At 44.5% G+C, this 11709-nt stretch overlaps 1 protein-coding gene across 1 annotated transcript in view; it reads left to right on the plus strand.

Annotated features, from left to right (window-relative positions):
* Positions 1 to 1098: 1098 nt before the first annotated feature.
* Positions 1099 to 11709, plus strand: part of LOC100749100 (insulin-like growth factor 2 mRNA-binding protein 1) — a 74965-nt gene continuing 64354 nt past the window's right edge. Inside the window, exon 1 of the mRNA XM_003493717.4 lies at positions 1099 to 1534. Coding sequence (XP_003493765.1) covers positions 1360 to 1534 — 175 coding nt within the window. The 5' untranslated portion in view covers positions 1099 to 1359. The remainder of the gene's footprint in view (positions 1535 to 11709) is intronic.

Consider the following 11709-nt stretch of genomic DNA (forward strand, 5'->3'; position numbering starts at 1 on the left):
CGAGCCAATAGAAGGCGATGTGTTCGCGAATTTCGAGTCGGTTTCCCGCTTAGCGCTCGCGAGCTTCTAGTTGCTAGAATAAGACAGACTGTAAGAGGGAAAAAAAGAGTGAGAAAGTGCACGCACGAGCAAGGAGAGACAAGAAGGTTGTACGGTTGGTAAAAAGGAGCAAGGAAGAAGGAGCGGAAAAAAAAAGAGAAGAGTGACGAGTTTGCATCGTATTGCCCCCCAGGACACGCGAAAGAGCAAATGAGAGGAAAGAGAAAGAGGGAACGAGAAAGGGTGAAGCGACGAGAAGGAGAGAGAGAGGGAAAACACGGAATGAGAGAGCCCCTCGGACGTCGTGTCGTGGTCTAGCCAAAGAGACAAGAGACTGGTAGGAAGGTGCGTCGTCGTCGTCGTCGCAACGAGAGGAGAGGAAAGAAAGAAAGAGAGAGAGGAGAGAGAAGTAGCTGGACACACGGTGAATCGTCAAGAGAACGGTCAACGCGCGTCCCTTAACCTTAAAAAAGTTGAAGAGTCATTTCTGAGAAGACACGGTCGTCGTCATAGTCCGCCGATCGGTCGTCGCAGTCATCCTCGTCGGTTTGTATGATCGAGCTGGCTCGAGAGACATCCATTGCTACCGGAAACACGCCAAGTCTGTGTACTACCGGTGTCGACTCGACGTGACAGAGAGTCGTTGTACCTCGAAGCGAGCGGGAAATAGACAGCAGTTCCAGAGGAAAGGAAGAAAGGAGAAAACAAAAGACAGTAGAGCCAGGAACGCTTGGAAGATCGTTCAAGAAGTTACGATAAACCTCCTGTGTCCCTTTCGTTTTTTGGTGTGCAAGCGCGAAAAATCAGGCCGAGTATCACGCGAGAAAGACAATCGTGTTCGTCGAGACGTTAAGATAGTAGGAAAGGAAAAAAAGGCGACGAGAAAGACCCTGACGAAAGCGCGCTCTCGTGTTCGTTTCTTCCTGCGTGATAACAGGATTTTCAAGATCGTCGTCGTTGTCGTAGTCGTCGTCGTCGCCGTCGTCGTCGTCATCGTCTGCATCCCGTACGTGTATTCGTCTCGTATCGGGGATAGTTACGATCCTGAACGTGTCGTAAACGTGCCGTGGTCGTGTCATCGTCGAGTTCGTCCGCGACTTTCATCGGTGTATCTCACTTCGGGTCTCCTTGTGCGAAATACTCGGTTATCCATCGTTATCGCGACGTGATCGTACATACTCGTTGGCGTGTTGTGGACAACATCGTCAGCGATCGCATCGTCTAGCCGCGTGCCACTAGGCTGCAAATTTTTCAAGCCACGTGACCGAGACGCATCTCGGAAAAGCCGCCACCATAACGTCCAAGAGCGAGCCAACCACCATGTCGAAGCTCTACGTGGGCAATCTACCGTCGGATTGTAACGAGAGTGCCCTCAGGCAACTCTTTCAGGATCATAATTTGTCGTGTACGACGATCCTGGTGAAACGAGGCGGCTATGCGTTCGTTGACTGTACCGATCAATCTGTAGCGGATCGTGCAATCGACAAACTTAACGGTGAGTTCAGAATCAACAGATGAGATAATGTTGGATAGATCGCTTCGCTATGTCGCTATACTTTATGTTCTTATCGGCTGTTGCTACGCTGATACCGAACCTCTTGTAAAATATATGTACATACCTATGTATACTGCTTTTACTATGGCAATATATCGCTACGTTTACTGCTGTTGTCGCTATTATCACACAGGGTCTGCTGTCACGTTTCATGACTGAACGAAGAAGAACCTTCGCAAGGGGCAATGCACGGGACATGGGGCCTTCGTGATTAATTTAGACATTGCAAAATGTTTTTATCGCTTTACATAATATTACTCTCTAGGTACGGCCTTTACACTCTGCAACCAGGGAAGTCAACTTGTTTTCTATAAAGTTTTTTTGTATATTACGTGTGCAACAAGTTCCGTCTACCTGTACATTAACATTGTCACGCTTTTACATGCTTTTTCAACTAGTTTGTAAGATATTCTAAGTAGAAATATATGAACATTTGCACGCTTGTACATATGCTTCACACGATTTTCTGCTTACATTTACTTTCCTATCTCGATCGAACGATCGGTATCCTGTATATAGTCAACCCTATCCAAGCCCATCAACGCAATTACAGATATGTATATATACACGTATATTTTATTTATATACACATGTATTCGTGTATTAGAATATATTTTTTTACTATACCTACGTGCAAATAACAGGCAACTTCACCGTGTTATTCGGGTAAATCGATCGTCAATTATATTCATTGACGAAAGGACAATCGCGACTCGTTGCTGATTCCTTAATTTTTATATTCACTTCGATCGCTCTAACCGTGAAAATACCGTGAAAACAAATTGAATACGATCTATTTACGCGAGTTACCTCGAGGAATCGGTGACCGCTTTAGACGAATAACCACTGTACATTTTCTATCGGATTGAGAGCCCCTGTATGGGATCTCGAAAACGTATTCATCGAAAACATTTATTTTTCCATTTTCGCCGAATATGTACTTTGTACGTTGCGAATACCACGATACAGTCTACGACTTTAAATATTTTTACATCGTACAGGCTAACATTCTATGCCCCCTTCGCCTGCGTAATCGTTCGAAGGTTTTCGTCCGAGCGAATCGTACCTTTGAAATTCCCCTTAAAAACGGCGCGAGATATAGAAACTACTTTACGAATGCTCGGGTCGTGTGGAAAACTTATCCACGTGGTGGAGAGGCGCACGCATCAGCAAGATGGCGGAGCCGGTTATACCGGCAAGGTCACGCGTGTGGGTTTCGCCTTTGAGATAAGTTTCTGATAATCATTCGCGTCGTGGCCAACATACTGTTGTTGATCGATACGATTGCCAGCTTCGCCTAACATGGCAATGGTGATTCCGGCATTGAACGAAAATTACGATATAATCGGGCGACTGATAAGCGGCTGTTTAATCGTAAATGATTAGAATCCAATTATCGCGAAAGAATACTGAAATTTCATTCCGACCATGCGTTACCAAGGGTAACGGTGCGTAAAATAAATTTCATAGTCTATCGATAGCCTTGTTTGTCAAAGGCGTAGGAACACTGCGAAAGCGAAAGATCGATTAAAATCGCTAAAGACTACGTAAATCGATGCAGCTACTCTTTTTCTCATAATCCATTAGTAGCTTGACGATAGTCGTAGACGAAGAAACGGTTACCGACATGGTCGACGCGTCTTTCATATTTTTCGTAAAACGATCGCACGCCTATAAATCCTGACCATCCGTACTGAATTTCAACTTTGTCTCGAAAAGTTAGATCGATACTTGACTAGAAACCACTCACGCCTGTATGTCGGTGATTCTCCCGCCCAAAAAACGTGGTCAAGGTCGCGTCTGTACGCGTGACGTATGGTTCCCCCACTGGCTTGACGCGAGGTTAAAATTTACATCGTGAAATACCGCCAACTTCATCTCGACGCGTCCGTAGAAATTGGTTAGTCACACTCGTCATGCACGATGGCCATGCTAATCGAGTAAATCCAGATCGTAAATTTTGTCGACGACTCCGTAAGCAACGTACGCGCATTTGTACCTACGTTGATCGATACACTTGCGATTGCTTTTAGAGCTTGATAAGGTTAACGGGATGGAAGAGTATGTAGAGTACGCGTTGATATTTCTCGAGGATCGTTTTTAAACCATCTTGCCTATATATCGTATAACAAGATCGTTTGTATCTGTAATCGCGAAACAATCATTTTCGTGTCGTACGTATATAAGATAAATCGCTGTCACGCTCGTGACAGCCTCGTAAGTACGAGATGCTAATCGACGCGCAATACTTGCTTCGCCATGATAAACCGATTTACGGTAAAGATTCGATGCGACGAATATCCTATGTCTATACGATAAAGTAATTCTATCTCGTATAATTAAAATAAAAGTTAGATACTTTGGACACGGTATAAATTACTGCAAGTATTTGAATTCCCAGGAAGTACGGGACGTAAGCAGTTGAGAAAATTTGGAGTATAATGGTAGGCAAAAATGTAGCAAAGAATACCACGAGAACGGTCGGCTTGCTTAGAAGCCGGGTTGCAAGAAAGAGGCGCGGTACGAACATTGGAACGATTCATAGGGAATAGTCTCTCCCTCTATTTCGTTAGCAATACAGAAGGCTCAGTCGTTGCTCTGCAGCAGCGGTACATATGTATGCGGGGCTGATCCTTGGATACAATACCGTGTGCGGAGAACGTTACCGCTTAGTACAGAACTAGTTTGGTGGGTTGTGTTACGTTTTAGACCAACTAAACTAAGGCTAGTCGCGGTTAAACTACATCAGACTACAAACATCGATATTAATTCACCGAGGACTATAGCTTCGCCGCCATTTAATGTCTTCATTTTGTTCGAGTCATGAGAACATCGTACCGACTAAAATGTTGTCACTATTTTCCAACGTAGAATTATAATTAAACGAAATATCTTATAATACCTTAACAGCTATAGAAAACTTTTATTATAGGAAACCGTATTAAAAAATTCTGTTTCGCGTTAGAATTTATCATAAAAATACCAAGGTACAACGATTTTTAGAACGCAGAGGCATCGTGATTTCGTGGGAATATCGTTCTTCGTGTTCAAGTTTGACGAAACGTCCGTATTCAATGGCCGCTTAGCTGGTTAAAAGAGAGGAAAAGAATGTATATTTTTAATCGCAAGTTTCCAGTTGTTCGTGGTTCGGTCAGCTTGATTTGTCGCGTGCCTGCTCGAGACCACCTGCTCTCGAAAAAAGTTACCTGTTAACAGTGCACCGGTAACCGACACTGATGGAACTTGACGATTCGGTTTCTCCTCGGACATAGCGAACCTCAGGATTCATAATAACATCGACGCAAATTAAAAACAAAAAGAATAATCCTATGTTAACATGCACGATCCTATTACGATAAAGAAAATTCCTGCAGATCGTGTCAAACGTTATTGCTACGCGTCCAAACCGCGTCTTATCGATCTACGTGACGTGCAAAATGATACGCGCACACACAGATAACACGTGTTTAATAAAAACGATTAAACTTAATTACAACCATTATTCGCGCTCTTTGCAACATAACCAATGTTCGATCGAAGTAATGGTTCCATGTTTCTCACGAACGTTCAACCCAAACGTTGTTGTACGTGTCGATAATATAAAACGAATCTTACACCAGCTATTATTAGCGGGAATCTGTTTCTACTTCACGATGACTGCGAAGTCCAATATTTTATCTTCTAGTAGAGCGGTTAAATATTTCTTTCTTCGGCTCGAAAGAATTCCTTTATAGTCGCGATCGTCCAAGTAAATTGCGTTCGTTGTACACGCGCGGATGAAAATTACTTGGTTTCGGCGGTAATTTGATTAACCGAGTATTAGGTTGAGAACAACGGTGAAAAGAACTCGATTTAACACCGACACGAATGTACGGCTTAAGCGCAAAAAGTGCTTGCGCGTCTGCAAGGAGGAAGTGCTATCTTTAGAGCGGCGAAAAGAGAGTGTGCGGTGTCTTCTCGTCTTCTTTTTCGTCTAGCCATCCGCTTTCATTAACTGAATGGTCTTGGGACCAGGGGGCGAGAAAGCCATTGTGAAATTTCAACATACTCGATACCTCGAAATGAATGAAACGTAATGATTCTTCGCACTGAACTTCCCTATCAGTCACGCGATTTCGCAACCGCAAATCAGTGGCTTAATTAGCCGTGGCTTTTAACGACCGATAAAATTCTCTCGTTGCACCGAAATTAAGCGATCGTAATTTTTTATTCGGTCTTTAAAGATATCGTTTAAAGAATTTTGAGGAATCGTTAAAACCACTAATTTATATCGTCGGAGGAAGAAGAAGAAAAAAAGAAAGAAAAGAAAAAAGAACTCGTTAAAATTAAAAGCATACAGCATTAGGTTTTTGAGGGAAATCCACGCATTTCGTTCCGCGATATTGGAACGAAATTAACGAGGTTACATCGAACCGTAAAATGCTGATAACGTTGAGACGTCTGTATGATATTATCCCCGGAGCAGTTTCTATTTTGAGTGTTTCTATATTGGCTTCGTCGACAATTCTCTATTTCTTCCTTAGGCCTCCCACGCGGCGACTTTTTTTCTCTTTTCTATCTACATTGTCTTCGTCTTTCGTGGCCTCTGTTCGCTCGAGAAACCTTTGAAGACACGTGTTTGTTTTAGATACCCGGCCGTTGACTTGCCGGCGAATAACCGTGTTACCACTGTTACCCCGAAACCAAACCGTTTTCAACGAGATCTTTCTTATTGTAACAGTGGCATCAGCTATCTTCTTACTCCGAGCATTGCCCGTTCAACGCTTTCCCTTATATCTTCCCAGTGGAAAAAAATAGGATCACTCCTTATCGTTTACCGTATCCTATCGTTATCTGCTACCGAGTTTTTCTCTACGATTACCGTAGCTAATCCGCTTACGTAATCTGTATTTTCAACGAGTAACGTTCACGATTCGTTCGTCGTAAATTCGTGAAAAAAGATTCGACGCGCAGCAGCCATCTGACAAAAAGGACGAACGAGGGAAATCGCGACGAAAACGTTTCTTTAAAACGCATCTTATCCAGACTACCGACTTTCGTCCTTCCCTTCTGCCCATGAACGGAATCTTTATGTCAGAACGGGGAAAAAGAAAAAGGAGAAAGACGATTAAAGCGTCTGCCAGTTGTGGCGGCAGTGAGTCCTCTTGGGCCCACGTGCGCGTAATTGTCAGGTACGAAGAGAGAAATCCGAATCTTTCGACAGGTGTCAATGAACTGGGCAACGACGTATCCATCGAAGGATAAGCGAGGAAGATAGAAGGAAGGGAGGATCGGCGGGTCGAGAGAGAGAGGAAGGAAAGGCACGAACAGCTCGTTCGCACCTGCCTCCGTCGTATCCTACACAGGGCTCACGGTGATTTCGCATTTCGTCAACGCGACTCGGTGAAACTGATTCCCTTCCACGAATTAAGAACAATCTCGCAGTTGCGCGCAAAGTACGATCGAGTGGAAATCGAATGGGAATCGAATCTCGGGAAAATACATTTCGAATTTTTCTTTAAGATTACGTGTACGTTTCTCTGATATCTTAATGAACCCGCTAATTGCTACGTTGAAAGGAACGACTTTCTGATAAAATTCCAAAGTAACCCAAGAGACGATCTGCAATATGTAAATTAATAAGTTACATTTTATGGGACGTAATCTGATCGAAGATCATCGAAATACCGCGAAATCGTGCCAATGTTTACGACGTCTGAAATACTCTAGGAACGTAGGTAGCAGTCGAGGGTCGAGGCGGCGACTTAATTTGTTTCGAGCTTCTATCGCCGAGTCGAAATTCGAAGTATGGGGAGTTTTAATCGAAACGATAGGAAGAAGAGTCGTGGAATAACTGGCGTACGTGGCAACGAGGAATATCGAAATAACGCAGGCAGCGAAAGAGAGGGAACTCATCGTAGAAAAATTGCATCGGCATGGCGCCATTAATCTCCGAACGAGCGGATATTATTTTAATTCTCAAACCTCGGACCGAGTCTCTTCCGAGAAACGCCGCCCTTTGTCCCGGTCGGCTCCACGAAAGAAAAGTGACCGAGTGATTTAATCTACGAACGAACGGAGACCCTGGACTCTTTCTGCTTCTCGCTGTTCCCTATGCCTCTTCTTTTCTTTTCATTGGCGCGTTTCTTTTTTGTCTATCGAAGCCTATGTATGGTCGAATTCAACGGTTCGCATCGTGAGCATTGCTGGAAGAAAATCGCGCCGAAATCACGATTCGTCGGCTCCACGAGTTCCGTATTTAAGATAGGCGAACAGGAATAAAACAACAAATTCTACCGATACCAATTCGTAGAACAATTGCCACGGAATAATAACCGGTTTACCGTAAACGTATATTTTTGGATATTCTTTGACAAATGTCTGGATCAAGGTAACCGGACAAATCTTACAGATATTAATGGTTCGATCATCGTGGCGTGATGATAGCGATTTGGTCAATCGTTGTTGGATAACGCGAAGTTACATACGAGTGCTCGAGACATTGGCTTACTATGTTGAAAACAGAGACGTCAAGAGATAGGGGCGTTGACGCGTGTTCATCTTACACGGATATTCATGAAATATTCGGCCACTTTATACAAACGTGAAATTCTGAACTTTGTCCATTTGTCAGATAAAAGTCGTTATCGTGCGCTGCCGCGTTACGACGTTCACGCTATTAGCGATGTACGCCGTACAAGTAACTTCGCGACAATCTCGACAAGTGCCGCTCCGTTTCTTTCGTTTTCAGTATCGTACACTTTCAGGAAGAAACTTTCGCCATTCATATCGTATCGTACGTATATCGCTCGGGCGAAATCGAGCACACGCGCTGGTTAACTCGGCGTAGTCGATCGCAACGAGATTTAAAATTGATCGACACGCCACCTTACAATACACATAGGCGAATTTTTCATCGTCTTACGAATCGCTATCTCATCTTGCACGCAACAAAATATGTGTAGCCACGAACCATGCGAATTGTCGAGGAAATACGTACTTGATCGACTCGACAAATTTCTCGTCGACATCTGCCGTTCGATCGTCATAATACGTACATGCAACAAGTACATTGGATCATGCGTAATTTAACAGAAATTCAGAGTCGTTGTAATTCGCACAACGTTTCTAGATGAAACGACAGTTTCATCGAGGGACAGACTTAGGAGAGCTTGGTGCTTCGACAGAGATGAGAATTCGGGGATGTCGATACGGATATCGTAAACACGACGAAACGGACGAGTCTAGATACGAAGGTATCGTGGTGTGAAAATCGAATGGAGAGTGAGATTTTGCGTTTGGCGCGCTTTCTGCGGATTCTCAGTCAGGACCTATCTTAACGTGCGTGGGCCCATTCGCTTCATTCGGCAAACTAACCTACCCGTCTAAGTAATCCATTGTGCTTCTCGTGCTCTCTTTGTGTGGCCGCTCTCACGCTGCGAGCGCGGCACAAGGGTGTGCGAGAAGGAGCAAGAAAGGAGAGTCCTTGGCGCGAGAAAGAAGCGGCAAAGGAACGAGCAAGACAGAGAAAGGGGGTGGAACAGAGGGCGAAACAGAGAGAGAAGTATGCCACAAGGCCAACCGAGACCGAAGCAATTTTTGCTTTATTCTTTGCCAGGCCGAAAACGAGCGTGGATCCGACCGACTAACTGCTCCAATTTTATTTACCGCATCGTGTCAAACCCGATCGACGCGACGTCTCTTCGTCCTTTTGTCTTTTCGCGATATCCCGCGGCCTCGTACGATCATTCCTGTTCCTTCTCTGCTTCTCAAATTTCTTTTCGAATCTTTTTTACCGCGTAAACAAACTTCACGGGAAGATAGCGCGATTGTCCTCCAACCGTATTTATCTTCGTTTATTAAAAGGAACCATCCATCCAACTATTAGTTGGATGGGAAGGCGATATTTTTCTTTCGTCCGTTCGAGGGAAAAAGTTTTCATTGCTTCCTTTCGCTATTTCGTTCGGTTCGTTTTCGTTTCTTGGCTTCCGACGCGGAATTGAGATTAATACGAAGCCAGCGTACACCGTACGTTTAATTACCGTCCCATTAAAAACGGTTCCGATGTAGGTACGTTAAATTACCCAACGTTCCAGTGTATTTTCTTCAACGAAACGTTACGTTTCCCCCGAATAGAAACACGTGCCCTTCCTTATCTGCGTTTCTAGAACGAAACGCCTCGTGTGGTTCGTTACCGAATATTCTAGCCACACGCAAATGTTTACCTATATATCGAATCACGCGAATGTTTATATAATTTTATTCCCGAACATTTTTCCTTTAGATCCTGTTATATTCGCGGTCGTTTTGTATCTGGATCGCGTGTCCCCGTACCAGAAGCGATATTTGTCAGGGAAACGCGTTATTTGTCTTCCGATGTTTCAAATGACATCGTTACCAACATCGACGTCCTTGTTTATCAAGTAAACTGGAAAAATTAGGTTCGGCGAGCAACGTCCGATGGCTGATCGATCTTTCAAAAAAAATCGATATACGCGAACTCGTTTGAAAATATTAATCGGCAAATTGCTGGGTAGATTCACGCGATTTCGACCCGTGATTCACGATTCGCAAACGATTTCCGTGGGACTGAACTAGCGAGTTGTAACTCAATAGTAATTTATGTACCTAGCCGTGCCAACCGCCGTGTCCAAGGCATCGGTATTCAGCATCGGCCTGGAATGCGCAACAGGAACCTGTTCTCATTCCCATTCCCGCGCAGCGCTACCCAAATATTTTATTACTTCCCCGTGGAGCCGGTGCTCTCTCTAGCTCTCTTTATCTCTACCTCTCTTCCCTTTTTTTCTTTCTCCCTTGCTCCTTGACCGACGCAAGAAACTCCTCGCTGTTATGTCATCCTGTAAGGCTCGCCTTATCGTTGTAGCGATATTTCAAACACTCCGAATACGTCTCGAGATTTCGTAGATGTTCGAGGAATCGATAGTCGTCTAATTTTGCTTCTGCTAATAATTACGTATTGAATATCCGAGGTTACGAACGAGTATTTCGCCACCGGTGCTTGGCCGAAGAATCGTCTTGGTGTATCAAGTGCCGAGATATGAAAAACGCTGTACTGGCAGCTGAGATACGCGAGGTTTACGTTACCTACGTTGGTGAAGCTATCGGGTATCGAAGCGAACGCTTTCTATTAATAATACACGCGTTATAAATAATCGTTGATAACCGATCAAGCTCGAGATACATAATTAAAGATGATTCACGACTTCTCGTGCAACTCGCTAATTACGTATTTTTTCATCTTTATTCCGTTACGTTGCATATTCGAACGATTGCTAATTACGTAGATATAATCGTCGGCCAAGTTCGCGTCGTTTTACAAATTCGAACGGAACCGGGTTTCGAGGCATGAAAGCCCGTTCGATCGCGTCTCACCGTCAAGCAGAAATTGACGAAATTTAAGTTAGGAACCGGTAAAACGTATCGAGAAAGAGGGACAAAGAGGAGAAGCGAAATGAAAAGGGAAGGCGCGGTGAAGCGAGAGAAAGAGGTGGAAGGAAAGAGCGAGAGAAAAAATGAATATATATTAGATAGATTGCGCGACGACCTCCGGATAGCTCTCCTAAGCTCGGTCTCGCTCGCTCTCGACTCACCTACCTGGCAGTTTTCGTTGTAGGCATCAGCAGGGAAGATGGTGGGTAGGGAGGGAGGAGGTAGGAGCACTAAGGAGACCTTGAAGGCTTGCTAGCCGGGTGCCGGTTAGTACTGACCCACTATAAAGGCACTTGCCATCCTGCTCGTTCAACAGGACAATCTACTATTACTCTCTCCCTCGGGAGAGCCTGCTAACCTACTCTCTTGCCCACATACACCGACTCGATCCGAAAACTCGCTTCTAGACCCTGGCTGCGCTTAGCTCAAACAGCTTCTTTCTCCCTCCCTCCCTCTATCTCGCTGGTTTCTCTCCTTTTTCACCCGTGCTCTCCGTCTCTATCCCGTTCACTTTGTCGTCCCTCGTACGCTGCCTTCCCTATCTCATTTCCACTCCCTTTTTTCTGCTCCCTTCTCGCTGCCGTTCTAATACCACCACGGCTACACCCCTCGAGTTCTCGCTATTTCGCTTCCTCTCGCTCCTTCTCTTTCTCTTTTTTTTTCTAGTTCGCTCTCTCTACTCCCTC

The sequence above is a fragment of the Bombus impatiens genome, unplaced genomic scaffold (genome assembly GCF_000188095.3).
Source record: "Bombus impatiens unplaced genomic scaffold, BIMP_2.2 scf_1275, whole genome shotgun sequence".
Taxonomy (NCBI): domain Eukaryota; kingdom Metazoa; phylum Arthropoda; class Insecta; order Hymenoptera; family Apidae; genus Bombus; species Bombus impatiens.